This window comes from Rhinichthys klamathensis, unplaced genomic scaffold (assembly GCF_029890125.1).
Source record: "Rhinichthys klamathensis goyatoka isolate OS25496 unplaced genomic scaffold, OSU_Roscu_1.1 h1tg000281l_1, whole genome shotgun sequence".
NCBI classification, from domain to species: Eukaryota; Metazoa; Chordata; class Actinopteri; order Cypriniformes; family Leuciscidae; genus Rhinichthys; species Rhinichthys klamathensis.
This window is the reverse complement of record NW_026606800.1, coordinates 5172460-5195371: the sequence shown is the minus strand read 5'-3', so window position 1 is coordinate 5195371 and position 22912 is coordinate 5172460. Positions and strand designations below refer to the sequence as shown.

Here is a 22912-nt window from a genome sequence, read left to right as displayed (position 1 = left end):
GATGGGGGAGGAGGGAGGGGGTCACCCTTATGAATATTTATAGCGAAATGTCCAACGACAGTTCCTGTTTAAGCTTAAAAATGGATCTAAATTTCACTAGTGGAATTGCTTTAGCCTCCAAAGACTGACACGATATCATTACACAAAAAGTGCAAGTGTACTTAAAATGTTAAAACAGCCTGGACTGAAATCGACTGGCTGTTGTCATTTTGCTGTTTTTTACTTTATCCCAGGGGCAAGAAATGAAGCAGGAACACATATCCACAGTGCAGACTATACATTAGCTCATACACCTAACAACCCTCAGACCTCTTTATGCTTCAGCGGTTGGGTTGTCATGACCACCCTGAAAAAATTATACTGCAAATAAAAGAGTCTTAACAGCATATTTTAAATAGCTTCCTTCAGGGGAAAAAATAAGGACAAATGCATCACAACCCTAATTCCTGGTTGTTACTTGGAGATGAAATCTAGAGAATATGATGATGTAATATAGTCTTAGTTAGAATTAAAGGTTCCAAAGGTTGGGATTCTTGCCGTGATGTCATAGAAGAGCGAAACAACCTTTCAGTAAGTTCCTAAAATCACCCCTTTTCCCCCTTATTGTATTTGAATAAACTAAAGAAGCCTTTTTCCCACTATAAAGCACCTTTTGTAGAATGGAATTAATGAATGTTAAAGGTTCTTCATGGAATCATCAATGTCTGAGAGAGAGAGCTGTTCTGAAATGGTACCAAAGGTAATATGAATACTGCATGAAATTATATTTAAATGAATCAAAATATCTTCATTATATCAATTATATTGTTTGATAATTTTCTCCCTTTTTTCAAGCCTAAAACATCAAGTGTGTGCATGTTCAAATAATGGCACAAGAAGAAAAATGCACTGAAGTGATGTATGTTATGCAGACTGTTGCCAGTCTGCAAGCTGGGAAATGGCAAGTGTGTGTGCCACTGCTTCAGACCCACAGCTGTTGACACAACAGGCCCAGATGGTTTTGATTTGCAGCTTGGTTCATTGTGACGGCTCTGGCTTTGGATGGCCTTTTCAGTCAAGTTGCAACACTTCGGCATTTTCGAACACTGTCAGGCCATAGCTCACCTTCAGTATCCTTTTATATATACAGTGTATAGCCTACAGGTGCATTTTCCCAGAGGCTGAACAAATCGGAAAAGGAAAATAAAATCAAATGCACTAAAATTTAATAATTCATATTTTGAAATATATTATCTAATAATGTATCCTTTTTTCTTTTTTACAGTAACACCAGCGACAGATAACATTTCAGATTGTCTATTTGCCTTCTTTGAGCTCATTGTGTTCTCAGTGATCTCTTAAAACATTAAAACATTCAGAAAATATTGAACTAAACCGTTCGATTCATATGGATTAGTTTTATGATCTCTTTATGAACTTTTTGAAGCATCAAAGTGGTAGAAGCATAGGCTGGAGAGAAAGAAAGCTCTCAGATCATCAAAAAGATCTTCATTTGTGTTCCGAAGATGAACGAAAGTCTTACAGGTTTGGAAGGACATCAGGGCTGAGGCTCGTGGAAAAGACATTCCCTAAAATTTATATTTTTGCGTTCAAGAAAAAAGTTATAGCCTAGGTTTAATAAATGATGACTGAATTTTAATTTTGGGGTGAAAATGCTTTTAAATTCTGACAGCAAAACTACAGCTTTTACCACCTTTGAAGACTTTGAGCATAAACAATTAGGGATATCCACAATATTACAAACAATCGGGATAATCCATGAATAATCGTTCGTTTAGCTTCGTTAAAGTCACCACTGTGACTTTAAATCTATTGTGTAACGACCTTCTCATCTACTATGGCTCACTGACACAGTAGTAAGTGTGACGCCTACCGTTCACTGCGCGCACTCACTTCAACATCAAGCTTACGCTCGCGCTGGAGCTGCGCCTGTTAGTGTCCAGCACGCACCAAAACAAGGATTTCGAGGTTTGTAATTAATTTAAAAAATTGGGAAATGGCCCAGAAAGACACAGAAATGAACGAAAAAGGAGTTTCTTCTTCTACCAGCGGAGTTGTTGTTCAAGTCAGGGAGAAGAAAGGAGCTTTACGCGCTGCCATCCCATATATGCCTTTCCCAGTAGCTGTCATCTGCTTGTTTCTCAACACATTTGTGCCCGGACTGGGTGAGTACGAGTGGACAATTCGCTCATTTCACCACAACCACTTGCGAGAAATAACACCGTTTGTATTCTGTATTTACACCCGAAATAAACTGCATTCCATCAACAAGTTCTTTCAATGTACACTTGAAGTAGCCTAATTTAAATGAGCTTTTCATCTTACATATACTGTATAAGTAGCCTGTACACCCATATATATACATAACGTATATATTGCATACTTCAAAACAATTGCAATGGGAATGTCTAAATACTTTTAGCAACGCTTATTGTATTTCTTTCTAATTCTAATTCATCTGAATGAATAACCATAATGGGTTTTTTTTTTCATTATGGTTTTGGTGAAAGTATAGGCTACAATATTGTTGTACATGGGTGGGTTAACGATGGCACATTCTTTTTTTTTTTTTTGTACTGATCTATTACTTCTCACACTACTACAAAACATTAAAAATGCACTTCATACAGACAATGGATACACCTACAATGAACACGTTTTCAATTTCTAAATTAAAAGATATTTTTATGTTTTTGTGGGGCATGAAGTCAGAAGTGGGTGGTACAATGAAGAAAAGTCTCATCAAAAGGCTGAAATTCTCAAAAAGATAACCCTTGAGTAGGTTGGCTCACCTTGTGTTATTATTTCTGTATTATTATATTTATTTAGGACAATAAATAGTGAATTAGTTTTGTTTGTATAAAAGTGGTATAAGTAACATGCAGAAAGCCATTTTATTGTCATGTGACAAGAAAACCATAAACAGGAAATGGTTAGGTCAAGTTGTCAAATGGTAAAACCCAAAGACAATGCTATGATATTAAGGTTTGCAATTCAAAAATGGGCTAAATAAGATACAATAATGATTAACGCTTATACACTGTAGTCAAAGTGTAATGGAAATATGTTGTTACTTGATGGCCATTTTAGAGTTTGAGTTTATCTTGAAAAGGGTATAAAAATAATAAAAAATGCTTAAAATCAATATGAGTTAAAAGATTATATTTCTAACAGCATGGAACATGTTTTTAAGCTAGATTATTTAATGATATTTTCTTTTTCATCATCATCATGGACAACCTTAATTTCTCATTGAGCTTTAAAGCACCAAAGTGCACTTGGAGTATCTGGACATGGATCAGATCAAGTTTCTTGTTGACATTTAGGTCAAAATTCAACGAGAGCTGTTTTTATTTCAGCTCATGTACAATTTTGATTCTGTGGTAATAGATTCATGATGTGAATCTGCAAGCGTACCAGAACACATAATCAGGACGATCATAAATAATGGCATCCACCCCATTACTCTGAGTGATAACTTGACCTTTTCTCCTTCCTTGCTGATCCATTCATCCATCTCGGTACTGTCATTTCCACCTTGAATCTCAGTCGTGTTCTTTTGGTCTAAGTAATTGTTAATATTTGGAATTTGGTCATGTGTGTGATCTTCTTGCGACCATCTCCTCTCATCCCGTTTTCTTAATTGCATAGATTGTGCTGTAATGCCGTCTTCAAAGAGCAATTGGATTGTCTTATTTCTCTTTAAGGATTCTAGTAGCACTGCATTAGACACATTAAAAGCATCAGTTGTTTTAGGATACTTTACAAAGCATAAAAGCACACATGGCAGAAGAATATTGATCTCCTTTGTGTCTAATAAGGCTGGGAAGCTTGACCTTGGGGGAAAAAAATTATCATACTCTTGGTTATTTCGCAGCAAAATTTGGAAGCTTGTTTCTGCCACAGAATAAAACATAAAGGAGGTGTTTGCGACTTTTATCTCACAATTCTCACTTGTTTTCTCATACTTGTGAGTTTACATTTCGCAATTCTTACTTTTTTTCTCAGGATTGTGCGATATAAACTCGCAATTGCGAGTAAAATCTTTTTTTTTTTTTTTTTTCTGAATTGGACTTTATGACTCGCAATTGCGAGTTTATATCTCACAATTCTGAGAAAAGAAGTTGTCATGATGGCTTTGTTTCCAGACACACAGTTGCAGAACGCAACATACACGTCTTCCGGAAATCCTATAGAATTTAACCAATCAGATGACGACTTTGAAACTTCTTGTGTTTTTTTTCTCCATTCTGTGTGCCTTATACATCAGATGTTCAGCCAATGGTCCGTGGGTATGATGTCCGAGACCTCTGTGGGTGGAGCTATGTTTAGCAATAGGGTTATGGGTGGAGTTAGGGGTGTGGTTGGACCATCTAGCTCCACCCATTACATAGCGAGGATGAGCCAGTCGTCAAGCTCCACCAGTGTTGCCAGACGTACGATAATTATCGTATTTGTATGATAATTTTGACCTCTGTATGATGTACGATCAATAATGAAAAAATCTCATAATATACGATAATTTCAGACTTTTGTGACACTTCAAATGATGGTCGTTGTAATCGGGCTTCTATACTCATTGATCTTGCTGTGGATTCTATGTCTACCGTCATGATTGTGAGCTGAGGAGAACGTGAATGTGGTGTTATGCATGTCTTCCATGTCATCTCACGTTACGTCTTCTTGGCCAATCATTGTGGAGAATGACTCTCTCTCACAAGCACAAGTTAAAGGTACAATATGTAAGAATTTTGTAATAAAATATCCAAAAATCACTTGCACAGTGTGATATATTTCCTGCAGTTGTGTACTTACAATATCCCAAAAGTCTCCAAAGATTTTTTATTTCAGAGAAATTCCACTTTTAAATAAGTGGCCGTCCCGGAAAAAAATGTCGCCTGTCAATGACGCAATATCCGCGCTATCCTCGGTTTCCGTTCATACTGCCATACCCATGACGTAACCATGGCGACAGACGTGGACAACTGCGTAGTGCGTAACGTTTAGCTGCATGCAGTTCTTGTTTCTTTCAAACATAGACCATGGCAAGCAGACTTTGGGACAAAGGAGAACTAAAATGAGGATCAATATCAGCGTGGCGTTTTTGAGATGCCGAGAACTCCACGTCCGCGACTAACTTAGACTTGACAGAGCTTCACGAGTCACGACTTTACAGCTTTATTAGACAGGTGAGCAAATGTACATGAAACAAATCAATGTTATATAACGTTAGCTCAACATGATGAAATGTTAGAATATGGTCAGTAGTATGTTATTCTAATGTTGATCTAGCTTACTGCTAGTTTCGTATAGCAAACGAACTAACACGTAGTATAACATTATAACTTTCAACACACATTTAAATGCAGTTTAGTGTGATAGTGTAACGTTAGACCAAGTGAAACAGCGCTGCTTTACCTTACAAGTTTAATTCGTCTAATAAACTGACCTGTGTGAGTAATCCAGCACTTGTGGGTAGTTCGGTAGAATTAAATGTCCTTATTCCTTTATATCCGCGGGACTTGCGTGTGATATCTGTCTCTTTAGCAATCGCAACCTGCTTCATACCACTGTAATGTTAAAAAAAATGAATGTTTGCACTCATCCATAAACATTATTAGATCCATCAGCTTGACAGCAAGTCCCATCATTCAGCTCATCACTGCGTCATAAACCTACGCCTTTGTTATTGTTGGAAACTGCGCCCTCTTGTGGCGAAAAAATCTTACATATTGTGCCTTTAACGTTCCTGAAGCTGAAGTCAATAGTTTAGCAATAAAGTAAAATGCAGGTCATGTCAAAAAGTTGTTGGTCTAGAATCTAAATAACTGTATTCTGTACGTTTGACTCGTGTATGGTGATTTTCTTCCAAATAAGAAAATTGTTTAGCTTCTGGTACGATTCTTGGACATTTCCAATCTGGCAACACTGAGGTCTACTCACTTGCTCTGCAGTGATCAGCTTCTCTTTATAATAAATACTGCAATATTCAATAAATAAATAAGAATTGTTCATTTTTGATTTCATGGTGACTTTAATTAATGCATTAACCAATGTTAACAAATGAGACTTTATTGAAAAGTGTTACCAAGTCTTTCAATACAAAAGCATTGTGCTGAAATTTTACCAAGTCTGCTAAATTTACTAAGTCTGTCGTTCGTCTTGGTAGGTGAGCTGATACGTTTTGGCTCCCTCGTCTTTTATGGATCATGTAGTACATCAGATATCTCTCTTTAACCCCACAGCCATGATATTTACTCCCTTTTTGTGTGTACTGATACCACGGTACCAGGAATATGCCGTTCCTCTATGACATCTTAGCATCTGGGACATTTGCAGAGCTTGGAATCCATCTCTGACAGTTGCAGATAGATTGATCATACAGTAATCAACCCCTGTGCCCACATCACTCAGCCACTTGTGGCCCTCTGGTGTTTATGTCAATATTGGTTTCATCCATCAGGATACCCCCAGTGAGCCCATGCCTAAAGTCAGCTAATCTTGCAGTCCACTTCAGCATAGCGTTTCCTCCTCAAGTTTCGGCCAGTCCCTCTGGAGTCTGGAGGACACGGAGTGCTTTTGGAGGACGCAGTCCACGGGTCCGCAGCATGAATCAATGCATAAACTATACAGTATACTTACAGAACAAAGATGCATTGTACAGGCAGTAATGTGCCTGTCTCATATCATCTCTGCACGCGGGCACGGTTTGCCAGGCTCCTTTTTTGCCGCACAGTTGCTCATACATAAACTAGAGCAGAATATTATGACAAGAGAGCCCATGTTTGGATGACGATGATACAAGGGAAAATGCCAAGAGCCAAATGGGGCTCTCTTGAGCTCACAGTCTGCGCTTAGGTTGTCAGAGACCATTACCACTCTAGTTAGTGAGTCATGCTTGACAACCTGCTCTCCTCACCTTTAATTGCAGATACTTTGCAATGCATGTGTTGGGTGCCAGATCTAATCAAATCATGCTAATTTGGATGTGCAACAATTGAGATTCTTATTAGATTTTTTTTTTAAATGAAATGACAAAGAGCTGGGTACCTGGGTGCTTGCTTATGCAGGGATGTTGCAAGAAATGGAAATGGTTGTTTGACTAATAGTACAGTAAGCTAATTTTTAACTCCTTCCCTGCCAGCGTTTACTAAAAAAAAGGTTGCCAGCCAGTGATTTTTGATCACTCACAAAACTTTAATTTTATTCTAGCTTCATTCATTCTTTTTTATGAACACTTGAATCTGGGCAAGTTTCATTTAAAAAACAACAACAACAACAAAAACATTTCAAACAAAAAGCTTTATCCGGAACGATGATCAAACATAGATGGACACACCCCCAAAGCCTCACAGTCCTATACCTCTTTGTGGGTTCAACATTTTTCTCTGTAACATTGGGCAGTTTTGATATGCTGCTGAATGATCACGTTAGCTTACTTGCACATAAGCAACTTCTATCCGCTCCTTTTGTTTTTTTCACAGATCTTCTGTGATTGTTTTTGGATCTCATGATGCTGTACTGTTTCAGAAGATCCATAATAGTGCACCCCAGTAAAAACATGAATTGCCAAAAAAACGCATCAATGGCGGGGAAGCGTTGTGTCATAAATGACGGAAAATCTCTTCAGTGGCACGGAAAGAGTTAAATAAGGTGCTTCAGAAGCTGTGACTACACTTTGACTTGAGCATTGAAAATGCCTTTTAATTTTCAATTCAGTTCCTGAATTTGAATTGAGGTAGCAAAAGCAAAATGGATGCAGAATTGCAATTTAAATTGCAAGTTCAACTTTTCTCTTATGATATGACGAGACTCACGAGCAAGTGACACGTACGCAATTTCCCACGAAAACCATCCCGACAGGTCTAAAATATAAACGCATATAATAGGCTTACCATATGAATCAGGGTAAGACAAAAACACATTTTGGAAGAAGGATTGATGTTGTATTGACTTATTATTTAAATTTAGTTAATTTTTAACAAATAAAAGTTACAAACTGTAGTGTACCTTTAACTAAAACTGCAAAGTCCGTCAGGACAAACTTTGAATGCTGGCCTGGATGGATGGATGGCTGGATGAACATTTTTTCTCCGAATTCAGTAAATCCCACTTCCTGTCAACCCTGGTTCCAATGAGTTTTTCCTATACCCAACACTGCAGATATCAAATTAAATTGTGATACTGGACTCAAACCTCCTGAGTGGCATCTTTCAATATTTTTTTTTTCCTTATGTGGTCAGCCATTCTGATAAACGGTGGCATCAAAATTATTTTGACAGCTGTTTAATTTTAGGCTTGCATTTGCATAATTTGTTCAGGGTGCTAGAAAAACAAATATCTTGTTTTGCATTCAGGCTTTGTGTAGACCAAGAATGTGTCCTTTTCAAACAATATTTGCTTTAGATGTAACCAGATATGGATGGAATTTCATCTGAAGAAAGTTCTCAAGGTCTAAAAGTGGAAAACTGATCTAAATCCAAATGGGAAGTCATTTCACGTGGGAAAATGTAATTTCGAGCATTTAGCTCAATGCTCAGCAATGCAATAGCAAGAAGCACAGTTTTATGAAAATGCTGAAACTGAGATAAATGTGCTGAATAATTAATTTTTTATAATGAAATGCTTTTTGCTTTAATTTTCGCATTTCCACAAGATATTTTAAACCAAATAGGAATAAACAGTAAATCACAGTGACCAGAGATTTTAAAATGACCGAAGTAATTTGCAGACAGTGGAAACAAAACAGCATAAATCTTAAACTTGTTTCTTGGTCTTATACTGGTTTAGCTGGTCGGCCTGATGGTTTAGGTGCAGGCCAGCTAATGCTGGTTTAAACAAATTTTTTTAGCAGGGCAATTTGAGAGATTTGTGTTGCTCATGCCGATGCTATCCCAACACTCTTTGAATTGAACTTATCGCTCTAGCCCTGCTCTTCTAGTTTCCATGACAGCAGAAGCTTCCCTGCTTGTCTTCACTAAGATTGAAAGCGGTAGATAAGCCGGCACATGAATTCATTCCAAGGGGAATGAATTCAAAGTGCACTTAAACGGGGGAGAAAATTAAGCCTGGTTATCGTTTTAGATTACATTACTTCTTTTAGATCTTTAATAAAATGTTAAAAGCTTCTTGTCAACCGTTTTCAAAGCAAACAGAAGTATAGACATGCTGAAGACCCTGTGACTGTCAGGTAGAGGACGCTTGTGTGTGACCTTAAATCAACTCTCTTGTGGATTCAGGCTAAAAATAGACTGGCTGCAGAGGTCAACAATATAGTGGTGCTGTATTTTGGTGTTTTTATGTTACTCGTTTCATTATTTTAACATAATCAGAGCTTTGCAAGTTGCAATGCGAATTTAAGAGTCCATAATGACTTATACGATATTCAATGAAGGACTTTCTTCTCAACTGTTGTAGAAGTACGTTAAGAACAGTATGCAGGTGGGAATTATGAAAATATACCCAGACTTAATACATCCACTAGCTTAGCATTGTACTTTTGACCTGTATATTTTTTTAACGGATGTACATCTGTGGAAATAATTTACTCAAGTGCTTCATTTAACAACAACTAAAAAGTTTATTGCTGTACCAATGCTTACATTACTGATTTAAAATAATAATAATAAACTAACAATTTTACAAACAAAATAAATAAATGCTTTAAACAAAGAAAGAATCCTGAAAAAAAAAATAATGTTTTGCTCTGTTTTCAACATTGATAATGTTATCAACATTGATAATCACCAACCCCAATCTTTCGAACGATAGTGTACATTTGAGCAGCCTGGCTCTTAGTTTAGTTTAGTTATCTCAGCATATGCAGATAAACTTATATAATATATCACTGTTTGCATACATTGCTCTATGGGAAGTGTGCATTTTTTAACAATGTTAGATTTGATCTAGTCTAAACCCAGATCTTGGACTAACCAACAAAAGGTCTGGTCAACATTCTTATTAGGCCAAGACAAAAAAAAAAAAGCTTCCCAGGTTTGTGTAAAATATGCATCAGAGAGTCAGTGAACGGACAGTACAGTAGGTGGGTGGTGGACGTGACTTATAAGGCTGAGACCCAACCCAAAAGTAAGGAAGAAAAACAAACAGGAAACCACTGTCTAGCAAAACTGCATTGAAAGAAACCACAGAGGGTTTCAGACTAAAATATGAGATTTCTTTTATTAAACTGGAGCTGATAGTTTTCTTGCACCGTTCAGTTACACTACTATACATGATTACTGGAATTAGGAGTCATTTGGTGTTTTTGTGACAATAGTTTGCTTTGAGAGCAGAAAAATTGGCTTTCAGCGCAACGTTTTTGGCAGCAGATAGAGGCCCTCTGAGCACTGTAACTTCCTAATTTTATACAGACGGTCTCCTCACTCACAAAATGAGATGAATGGGACGACATCATCCAGAGACTGTTATTGCTCTGGTCTCATTTTTAATACAGCTGCACTGTGGCAATCAGCAGAGACACCCGATAACAAATTACACTGATGCTCTTGCTTCAGATTCCATAAGACTCGCAGTGTGATTAATGAATGAGTCTATATTACCAATAAACAGAGCTCCAAACTCTGTGGACTGGAAAAACATATTGTAATATTCGGCAATAAAGCACGTTCATCCCGAAGTTTAACTTTTGGGATTATGAAAACTACTTATGGGTTTTTTTCATATAGCAAAATGTTCAAGCACACTTGTTAATCATTTCTGATCTTCTCAAGGCCCAGTCATTCCAAGTGAAATTGTCCCTTAAAATTCTATGAGCAGTATTGGTGCTGTGAGCCTCATAAAAAAACAGTGTTAACCTAAATGACTCTTTTTTTTTTCTTTTTCTTTTTTTTTGGAAAGGATTGAACAGAGAGTAAATGATGAGTAATCAGCACCTCACAGAATGACTGAAAACTGTGATGACTGCAGGCAGTCAGACTGACTTTTTTGTGTCTCCTCGCAAGCTGTCTTGGCTCTCATCCTTGAGCTGTTATAAATAGAGGCCGCAGAGCTGTTGTGGAATTTTCAATTTCCGGTACGGTCGCTGTGCATGTTTTCTTATCCTTCACCTTGCATTCAAAATGCCTCTGTTATACATCAAGATAGTTTCCACCTGTGGACCAAACAGTGTGCAATGATGTATTTTAGAAGGTCAGTGTACACTGAGGGCTAGTGAATGATGTGTTTAATTTATATACATCTGAAAAAATGATTACATTAGCTTATGCCTCCACTATAGCCTACAAAACTCACATTGACGTGACTCATGGATACCCTAAAAAAATTATAAATATATACATTTTATATTTTATTTAATTATATATATATATATATATATTATATATATATACATACAGTATATACATAGAATCATACACTAGTGGCTGTATTTATTTGATCAAAATACAGTAATATTTTGAAAAAATTTAAATCAGTGTATTTATTTTTATTATATTAATTAATTACATTTATTAGATTTTAAATTAAATGTTTTATATTAAAAATATTCTAAAATGTAATTTATTCCTATGATGGCAAAGCTGAATTTTCAGCATCATTACTCTAGTCTGCTTAAACTTTTTGTGGAAAACATAATAATTTTGTTTTAAGATTCTTCAATAAATAGAAAGTTCAAATGAACAGCATTTAATTGAAATAAACCTTTTGTAACTTAATACGTCTTTACTGTCACTTTTAATCAATTCAATGTGTCCTTGCTGAATAAAAGTACTAATTTCTTTTAAAAAATATCTTACTGACTCGACACAATTTAGTCTTAAAGTAACTAAGTGACAGTAATGTTACACCTTATTTTAAAACTACTATTGTAAAACCAAATAGAAATTTAAATCACCAAAAAATGTGCCTTCCAGGTTGGCAATATGATGTAATGTCATGATTGAGCAGCTGTTCTACAGTTAAACATTACATTTTTTTTTTAATAAATCTAATTTGAAATTACCCTGTCTAAGAAGCATATACCATAGTTTACAATGCTTGGTGCTCATAGGTCTTTCATGAAATGTTTTTTACTTATTGCTAAAAATCAATTTCTCTATGGATCTCTATTTTGAATAGCAGGTTTACCTCCATAACCTCCATAACCATGCTCTGTTTACATTTAAAGAGGGGGAGATCGTGTTGAAATGTGTCTTTTGATAAACTGAAGGTCGTTCCTGTTTATCTGTCCAAATCACTCTCTGTGACTTGAAGAAACTCAAGCAATGTGTGCTAGTCAACAAGTGAGGAGTCTTCTGAATGACTTCCTGAAAAATCCTTATTGAATGCTGCATCCACAAGCTTCCACTCGGAAGAGACTCTAGGGTCAGCGATGGGTGAGAGAAGACAAGTGATTATTTCTGTGATGCAAAGCTGAATTTTCAGCATCATTACTCCAGTCTTCAGTGTCACATGATCCTTCATTCTCATATGCTGATTTACTTCTCAAGAAACATTTATTATTATTATTATCAATGTTGAAAAGAGTTGTGCTGCCTAATATTTTTGTGAAAACCATGATTTTTTTCCTAATTAAAGTGAATGAAAGACTCCACCATATTATCAGACACACACACTTGCACTACATATCATCCGTGTGATCTTGCATCAGGCTGTCAACAATGCTTCTGCCTGTCAAACAGGCACATGTCTGCTTGCATGCCACACATGTAATTCAGACATGCACACATTCACACTCGTTTTCTCTATGAAGAAGGGATTCATGAAGATAAGATACAGTAGGGGTCCTAATCCCCGCACATTAGGCTCACAATCACTATAATTTTCCTAGCCTTCCTCACATGTGCCCCATTGCCAGTGTGGGAGGTTAATTATCCCATTGAGTTCCTTTTCTTCTGAGAGAGAGATAATGTTGCTAGGGTAGCGTTTGCAGACTCCTTCTGGTTTTCGGGTGCCACTGTCATTTTTTATTTTTTTGGTCAGTTTTAAACGTCTCTGCTATGTAAGCACTTTTGGTATAAATAGTCATGGTGTCCTTTGGTTTAGCTACAAGAAATAAAAAAATACATTTTAAACTATAATCAAATTGAAAACTTGATTTTTTGTTGTAATATACAATATTACTGTTTTATAAAATAGATGAATGTAAATAGATGAATGACAATGTTGGTGCATATCTCCTCCTTGAAAGAGAGATTGTTATTTTCCATTTCCTAAATTCATTCTTTTGTTTCTTTTGTGTCTGTTGTAAGCTATCTGCTTTATGGGACAGTAAACGTATTGTTTGTATAGTGTGTGTGTGTGTGTGTGTGTGTGTGTGTGTGTGTGTGTGTGTGTGTGTGTGTGTGTGTGTGTGTGTGTGTGTGTGTGTGTGTGTGTGTGTGTGTGTGTGTGTGTGTGTGTGTGTGTGTGTGTGTGTGTGTGTGTGTGTGTGTGTGTGTGTGCAACTGCCGTGGGAATAAGAACATTGTGAACGTTTTTTTTTTCATCCTCAACTTGGAAAGCCCCTTCCAAAAGATAAACTTAAGAGGTTCTGTCCCAGTTCCTCTCTATAAAACCAAACATTTCATAGCGCCAGACCATACTGTTGACCAAAAGACAGGCTGTAACCGGAGTGAATAGAGTACATTTCTCACAATCAGGAGACTCATCAGTTTATGAGCTATGCCAATGTTCAGCCACTGTCCTCCCCATTAGAATCTATAATTGTGATAATACTAATGAGATGCTGAACTGCGCATGGCAGCACAGTGCAGCCTTCTCACTCAATCTCTATCTGTGGAAATTATGCTTATCGGCCTTACAAATATGGAAAGCTCCTAATAACCTAATTGCCCTGGATTGAAGAAATCTATATGACAAGAGATGTCTTGGTGAGTTACCATGCTGGTTAAAGGTGCTGTATGTAAAAGCGTAAAAATACCATATATTTGCAGATATTTAGGAAACATGCTACATTTACATACTTGTTTCTCCAAAAAACAATCCTACAGCCAGTTATTCTTGAAATGTATGTTCCGTGTCGGAATGTCTACTTTTGGTCTGTGTGATCCCGCCCACTGCCAATTTACCCAATAGCAGTATTTGGACACCCCGGGTAGCCAGTTGGCGGAAAACATAGCGCATTGCAGCCATGGAAACCAGCAAACAAACTGGGTCAGAGATCACAGATTCTACACGAAAAAAGCCTCGACGTCTATATAAAAAGCTCTATGTCCAGAGCGGCATGTTAAAACACAGGCTCGTTGCCTTCCATTGTCAATTGCGCTTGTGCCAGTTGCGTGTCCTCAATCTGGAAAGTTGTGGCAACCCACATGAGCGTCGAGTCCGAGTCTGAGGAGGAGGGGAGGGGGGAAACAACTCTCTCGAATATTTTGAATTTGAACTGCAGTACCAATTTCAACCGCCAGCTGTAATGCACCTTTAATGCAAATTTCCGAAAGTTCCCAAGGGAGACTGCTCTTAAGACTGGTCTTGCAGATCAGTGGACAAAAACCCTATACCAGAAGAGTAACATTTGAAGATTTACAATCCATTTCAAATAGGAATTTATAGCATGAAAAATGGACTTGTTATACAGTTTATTACCTATTACATGGAGTTATAATGAATGTTTCATTGTTATTGTCTGGCTCCATCCGGCTATGTGAAGCCAAATTTTAACCATTCAATCAATTCAATCTTAAATACTTCAGATTATGGAAGTAACTAAGGTTGTGAATGCCAATTATGTTAAAAATGAAAATTTCATGTTGTTCCAGGATTTTTAAAGATTCTTGACAAAGATCTTTTTTTCATATAACAACAGTTAAAACATAAAAAAGAACCAGAAAGAATCATATTAGTAGTCCATATGATTTGTGTGCTATATTGTGTGAATAATAATACAGACCAAAATGTAAGTTGTTATTCAACGATAAACTTGTAAGCATATAGAGCAGACATTAATTTCAACCCAGACCACCAATGTATGAAACCTACAGGCATGTCTGACACTGACTGCTCTTAAAATCACCATGTTAATTTATCTTCAATCTCTGTTGTTAATATTTTATGCCATAATTATGCCTATAATTCACAACCTGATGAATGATATCATTACAGTGTGCGGTTTTAGGCTGAGATTAAGACTGAGGTCATACTGCTTGTGTTAACCATTTTAACCACAGAAGAGGGTCATGTCGTCTCATGTTGACAGCATCTCACTGTGTTTTTGTGACAGGTACATTCATCTCAGCCTTCACAGTTCTGTGCGGAGCGAGGACAGACCTTCCCGACAGGCACATGTGCTGTGTGTTCTGGCTGAACATCGCAGCTGCCTTCATTCAGATCGTCACTGCCATTGTCATGGTGGGCTGGATCATGAGCATATTTTGGGGAATGGACATGGTCATTCTCGCAAGTGAGTATGCTTCAGTAATACCAAAGCAGGTTTATTTTATTCTTCATTTTTTTAAAGGGATAGTTCACCCAAAAATGCTGTCATTAATATTAATTACACGCCTTCGTGTCATTCCAAACCTGTAAGACTTTTGTTCATCTTCGGAACACAAATGAAGATCTTTTTGATGAAATCTGAGAGCTGTCTGTCCCTCCATTGGCAGCTACGCAACTGAAACTTTGGTAGTTGCGTTGACTGTCAATGGAGGGACAGAAATCTCAGATTTCATCAAAATGATCTTCATTTGTGTTCCGAAGATGAACGAAAGTCTTACGGGTTTAAAACGACATGGTGAGTAATTAATGACAGAATTTTCACTTTTGAGTGAACTAACCGTTGTTTTTAAAAGAATAGATCGTCCCAAAATTAAAATTTTGATATTATTTATTCACTTTACTTTTGTGCCAAAAATGATTTTTCCTGTGGAACACAAGAGTATTGACCACTTTAATACTTTTATGGTGGTTATTTGGTTGATTTATTTTTGGTCTTTGCTGGATTTTGATTGCAAATGTCTCACTGTTGTTGTTAAAATAGAAACTAATAAATAAGTAAATAAATCCCAAAAAATGGATCCTTAAAATAATTCTACTTTTGTGTTCCATTAAATAGTGAATAAATAAAGTTTAAAAATATACTTTATTATATAAAATTATATATTAATTTAAATCACACTATTCACTTTAAGAGGTTGATGGTCATGATCTCACAGATCTTTTTTTAATGATTTCCAGCTAAACTAGAACATACACTTAAAGTGTCTGTCATCAAGATTCTGTCATCATTTACTCACCCTCATATCGTGCCAAAACCCGTATGACTTTATTTCTTCTGTCGAACACAAAAGATGATATTTTAAAAAGATATTTTGTCTTTTTTGTCCATACAATTAAAGTGTTGTTTTGGACTTTGATTAAATGGACAAAACAGTTAAAACATCCTTCGAAATATATTCTTTTCTGTTCTGCAGAAGAAAGAAAGTAATACAGGTTTTTCATTTTTGGGTGAACTATCCCTTTATCATGTGTAGTAAGTGTTAGAAAAGATGACAGGATTTCAGCAGTCACCCTGCATTGGGCCATAGTCAACTCCGTTCATGTTCAAGTTCAACCTCACGTTTCTCGCTCCTTATACTGTAATACCATCTCCGCCTTCCAGGGCAGTAGAAGGTGCCAGAATTCTTTGAACAATGACTATTAGAGCGGTCTGTTGGTAGGAGTGGATTGAAAGCGCTGCAGTAATTGTTCTGTGTAGGCGGACGATGCAACTCGCAGAACTTTAATATCTCACGTCACATGTTTTTCCTGTGGAACAATTTTACTCTTATTGAATATTTAATTCGATTTTATTGTGCAGTTGTTGAATGTGATTCAGGGTTCCCTTTTGACTTGCTTTTGTTCTGCATGTATCTTTTTATGGATTTATTTCAAATATCTAATCTATTATTTATTTATTTAACTACTTCACGACCTTTTGGATTGAAAGTCTCTGAAGGTAGGTGGACCTAATACTTGACTTTTGTCCTGTCACAACTCATACTCAGACCTGTCTCAGATATAACACCTTGAATATTATAAAACATAACCTGCTCGCATTGGCCACATACATACTGCACCTACACTGCAAAAATTAAGTGTTTTGTTGTAAAGGCAATGTTTCTTTGTTGCTTCCTTTGTAACCTTAAGATAACCTTATTTGTCATTGAATAATTCACTCAAGATATTCGTTCAAAAACGCTGATTCATCTAGTAATGAAACAAGTTAAGTCTTTAGGTGTGTTCGACTTTATGCGGCGCTGCGCATACCGATCGGCGTCTGACTTGAAATTTTGTCCGCCTTGAGACAGCGCCGAAGCCACATCACTGTGACCTATGCCATCAAAGTATACGAGAGCGATTCGTGAACAGATGGCTGACTCGGCCAGTGCAGCTTTTCCAGAGCGACTGCACAAGTTCTGATGACGACACAGCTTGTCCACGATTGGTCGGATTCACAGATGACACCAATGACGTGTGTTTCGTGTTTATTCTGACACCTTCAGTTCCGTTAATGCTCACAAGTTCATGTTTTTATAACAGAAAAAACTCTTTTCATGTAATCATAATGTTATATTGTGTCATGTCTATCAAAATAACACTGATTCAAATATAGACCCACTTTATTGGTTTTAAATATAGGCTTATGAAATTTATTCTGATACAGATGGTGCTGTATTAAGCAGTACATAAAAAGTGTTTCTGTTGCCTCATGAAAACATCTGAAATGTCTATGTATTTGACAAATATTCCATCTAATCCACTTCATCTGTGATAAAGTACGTAAACACCATGCGAGCATCGCTACGGGAAGCAGAAAGTGTCTGACTTGACGGCCCTGTTTTCAATTCCGCCCCTGACTGCGAGCAGCAAATCTCGTTGACCGGTCTGCGCAACGCCACATAAAGTCCCTTTTATGAGTAAGCCATTGAATCATTCAAGAGATTCAATAAAAAAAAAAAAAAAAAAAATGATTCATCCTGAAACAAGAGAAGTTTTTATGAGTCATTGAATCATTCATTCAAAACAATTTTAAAAATTCATTCTAATGAATTAGATATTTTTTAAATAGATTGAAGCAAATCAAATTGTATGCGAACCTCATTTAAAGTACATGTTATTTTGTATATTGTATATTCAGAGACATATACAATGTTATCACTGTCAACTATTGCAATTTTTTTAACAGAATGGTGATTTAGAGGATTCACTTTTGCATTTACATGCGAATGTCAAAACTTTGCAGTGTGTATGTGAGCATTATGAAATAGTACACTAATGTAACCATTATAAATGTGGCAATATCCTAAACAGCATAACATAATAATATATTTGATACAGGTCTGCTGTCCTCAGTTTGGTCACTAATTTCAGCCCATTATCACTACACATGCTGCAAGCTCGGCTTCTCCCATTCTGTTTATTCTGATCCATCTTGGATAATGTGCCTCCCACTACCTGCCATCTGCCAGTCTCCTCTCAGTCTGTTTGATCCACTTTTTGTCCATTAAATGCCAGTAGAACCATAGCGCTCATTAGAAAAGAAGCTTTGCAGACGTGAGACTTCATACAGAGACTGCTACAACGATGCAGCACTATAACTCCATCAGTCGCACGCTGAGCCCTTTGACAAGATCTTTAAGCAGCCTTGAAAGACAGTTTAAAGTAATAGTTCACCTCAAGAATCAAAGCTGCATGATTTTCTTTTTCATGAAACACATTTTTGAACAATATTGTGTTGAAAGGATATAATGAGAAATGAGGCTAATATAATAAAATTGAATGAGAAATAGTGCTGTCAAGCTTTAAAAAGGATGCAAAAGCACCATAACAATAAAATAAAATATTTAATGAAAGTAGTCCATATGACTAGTATACCATATTTCCATACACTAGCTTTGTGGGCTGTTAACCTCCTGAATCATTTTAGTCAGTGAGAATCGGATCAGTCTGTTTTGTGAACGAATCATTCAGACTAGTTTTGTGGAATGGATCGACTGAATAATTGAAGAGCTCTGAAGGAAAAAAGGACCAAATTCATGATACTTTTATGGTGCTTTTTGGTCATTTGTCAGCTTGACAGCCCCAATCCTCATTTATTTTCATTACAATAAAAAAGCAGCCAGGATATTCTTTAAGAAAGAAAGGCATACAGGTTAAGAATGCCATGAAAATTAACAAATAATTACAGTTGTTCATTTGTGTGTCTACTATCCCTTCGACTAATACATTTGCAGCACAGATTACTAAATGGCTTGCATGCAAAAAAAAATGGACTTGTTATTTGAAGCTTGGATCTTGAAAGCTTTAATGCATTGCGTCATCTGCGTTTAAACCTGTTATAATGCAATGCTTTAAGAAGGCCATGAGTCATTAGTCTATCCCCATTCTAAATCTCACTATAAACGCTTAAAGATAAAGCCAAAAACCTGTGATATGTAAATGCAGATATAAGACTGCTGCTCGAGCTGAACCAGTGAAGCACTTTAGAGGAGATGTGTAAGTAAACTGAACTGAGTCACCCCTCCAGACGCCTCCAATGGATGTGTCAAGTGCCACTCGCATCAGGTGGTAGCATTGAGCATTGTTGGCGAGGAGCTATTTTTAGGTATGCTGAAGATGGTTTCAAACTTTCTGTAGGCTTTCTGTAAGAAATTAAACAGTTTTTAAATATCTACCTCATTTGACATCACAAAAAGGATTCAATATAATAAAAGAATTGTTGATAACAGGCTTATTTTAGTATTATTTATATACTAAAAAAATTCTTCAGTTTTAATTCGAATAATTTTAGCACCAAGGCATTTACAATTTTGCCGCCTTTGTTTTTATCTTCAAGTTTTCATTGAATATTATTATTTTTTACTTTATTTCAGCTTTATTTCAATAAACACATTTGAACTAGTAGTTAACAATACGAACACTGGTAAATTATTATGCTAACATAATAGCACACACTAAAACAAAATGAGGAACAAACCAAAATTTCAGTTATTATTAGTCATTGAAAATTAGTCAAAATAACTTGTTTTGTGGCCTACAAAAATAATGTTTGTTGTGACACGAGGCTGAGTAAAAATAAATGGCTTTATGGATATACTGTATTTGACTTTATATGGATCAGGCTTTGAAAAAATTAGAACCTACAACCTTTTAGTTACAAGACCAGATATTTTAATAAGACATGTTTCTTGAGCACCAAATCAGCATATTAGAATGATTTCTGAAGGATCATGTGACACTGAAGACATCTAAAAATTCAGCTTTTTCATAATCAATTACATTTTAAAATATATTAAAATAGGCTTAGCTGTTCAGCTTAGCGAACGAGTCAGTGCATGAGAATAAAAGCAAAAGTGATGAGACAGACCGAGCACTCCAATGCACAAATATTTTCATACAACATAGTCAGCTTTTGTCGTCGCTAGTTCTTTTACGCCGGCTTGGTGTGTCACGGCCATAAGAAGACATTTTAAAAACATTATAAAATTCTTATACCGACCCCAAACCTTTGAATTGTAGTGTATAGGTACAGTAACAGCAGTCTTGTGATCTCTGATGTTATTGTACTTACAGGCTACAGGGAGCAGGCCACCCCTCAGCAGCTCTGATTGTTGTCGTCCAAGCCCTAATCTTGAATGTGCACCTTTCTCCTGCGCTGTCCGGCCAACATGCATGGGAGCTTTGAGGCGGACCCCACGTGGCCTGGGAGATCCAGCGGTTGATCACATGCAGATTTTCAGCCCAACTCCTGCTACTTCCTGTCCTGTCAGGTACTGCATCAAGGGGACCTGACTGTTGAGGGACAGCAGAAAAGAATGAACATTCTGTGAATATCTAAAAAAAATTGTGCAAACGTACAAAACGTCCATGTGCCGAACACATTATATTCCTGTCAGGGAAAACCGATCTTAATCGTACTTAACTCTGTAGTCTTAATGTATGTATTAAATTGACCAATATTCATTATGAACATTTTCAGTTTGTAGAAAAAAAAATTGTTAAAGAGCTTTGAGGTGTCTAATAAAGTAGCTGAAAGAATCTTAAAGGAACAGTACACACAAAATTACTGAACCTCATGTTTGTTCATATGAAATCAAAATAAAATACATTTTTGGGTGAACTATCCTTTTAAAATGTTGCTTCTCACAGAGCACTGTGATTACATATTACACTAAATATTTGTGCATTACAGTGTCTACAGTATTTCTTTATAGTGTGCTGTGTTTTATTACTTAAATTAAGCATTATAAAACAGAAAGTGTGTATTTGTTTTATAAAACATAACTTGTATTCTGCACAAATTCATCACCTGTTATTGTTAATCTCTATTAGTCCTCATACCCAGAGACTACCAGCCAGAAACATAACCTTTTTCTCCAGTAATAATCTGTTGTTAAGTAAAACAGCCAAGTATTGGTGAATCATTGTATGCCAGTTTCCATAGTGACTGGCCACTTTAATCAACCCATGCGTAGGGTATGAAATAACGCAATTAAGTGCGAGTTATTTTTATGTGACCGACATAGGAGAAAGGCATGGCGCAAATTGAAATAGGCAAAACATTATGATTTAAGACTGACATTGAAAAATGAACCACTAATTTCCAATGGCAGCACTGGGTCTCTTTTTTGGATGTTATAAATATATATACAGTAAGCTGGTCTCTGGTGTGAATGTGTGCTGTAAATGTATTTGAGGATTTGTTGTAAATATGGACAGAAAGTGAATTAGTTCTGTAATGTCGTGTGCTGTTGTGTTTAATGCTGCCTTTTTAAATACAAACATTATATGCAGTGTTAAGTCCAAAGGCCTACATATATTACGGCCAAACATATGTTACTCAGCTGACTTACACAATGACATTGTCACATCTCTAGAAATGTCAGAGGTACCATATCTAATAAATTCTGCTTTTAAAAAGTGACATTTTGGTGTCTTGTTTCGTTTTCTAATTACAAACTAAGAAATACATCCAGAAGTAACTAATCTGGTGGCATGATTAAAGCTTGAAGCAAATTTTATTTTTCTGCAATGGTGCTACTCAAAATCTTGCTCATTTGAGGTGTGTGGAAATTTAATTTGTTTATTTGTAAGGAATTTTATATCATCACCATGGCGTTTTGAACTATACTGGCCTGCCAGCATGAGGAACAGAATGCCCATAAAAGAAATATTAATAAAATTAACCACGGGCTTTCATCTAATGATAACAGTTCCTTGGTCACAACGGCTCACAAATGAGTAGAGAGACATGACTTAAAGGCATTTACCCAACTTACTGAAATTAACACCATTAAAAGGAGATGAAAGGCTTCCTCTCTTGAGGAAAGATGATGTTTCGCAAAAACAAATACGGATGTACTTTGGTACCAAATCGAAATTATACGTAATTATAGAAAGAAGGAAAAGCGTAATTATATCAGTCTTTCTACTGTAGTAATGACTTAAACTGACAGACGGCTTTGTATTTCTCTGCTTGGTTTATTCACACTTGGTGAAAATGCTCATCTTGGCAAGGTAATGCAAACAGATGTTGGTTATGTCTAACACGAATGTAAACTGGTGGGACTTGAATTTAATTATGCATAATGTTTTTGCTACTGAATAGCATGAAGCATGATAAACATCAAAACAGATTGCACTCGTTTTCCCCAATATTTGTTAGCCTGCTTTAATTCCTGTTTGCACTTGAAGTGGATATGACCGAGTGCACAATTACTTCCTAGCTTAAGGGTTGGTTTTAATGAAAGCTGTGAAAGAAGTAAATGTAGTACTTCTGTCAGAAATAATCAGGTGAGCTGCCATTTTAGCTTTCTACAAGCTGCCCAATCCACAAACCTCACCATTTTTTTATAGAGGAAGGGAAAAAGAATCCTGTCCGACTTTCCCAAATGACAAATGGTCTTACCTTAAAAGTTGCTCTTTTATAAATAGAATTGTAAGTCCGTCTAATTCGATCCAATGGCGGTATCGATTA

The 22912-nt window shown here is 36.3% G+C and overlaps 1 protein-coding gene across 1 annotated transcript; it reads left to right on the top strand.

Annotated features, from left to right (window-relative positions):
• The first annotated feature begins 1860 nt into the window (after positions 1–1860).
• On the top strand, positions 1861–21545 carry stum (stum, mechanosensory transduction mediator homolog). The gene is made up of 3 exons (XM_056269425.1): positions 1861–2165; positions 15179–15358; positions 20509–21545. Exons 1-3 carry the CDS (start codon positions 1997–1999, stop codon positions 20541–20543), a joined length of 384 nt encoding a protein of 127 aa, XP_056125400.1. The 5' UTR covers positions 1861–1996; the 3' UTR covers positions 20544–21545.
• Positions 21546–22912: the final 1367 nt, after the last annotated feature.

Excerpts from the sequence above, each read along its gene's own strand:
- stum (XM_056269425.1), top strand. The coding sequence starts at position 1,997 with ATGGCCCAGAAAGACACAGAAATGAACGAAAAAGGAGTTTCTTCTTCT. Across the intron at positions 2,166-15,178 it reads CACATTTGTGCCCGGACTGG|GTACATTCATCTCAGCCTTC; the intron begins GTGAGTACGAGT and ends TTTTTGTGACAG. Across the intron at positions 15,359-20,508 it reads GGACATGGTCATTCTCGCAA|GCTACAGGGAGCAGGCCACC; the intron begins GTGAGTATGCTT and ends TTGTACTTACAG.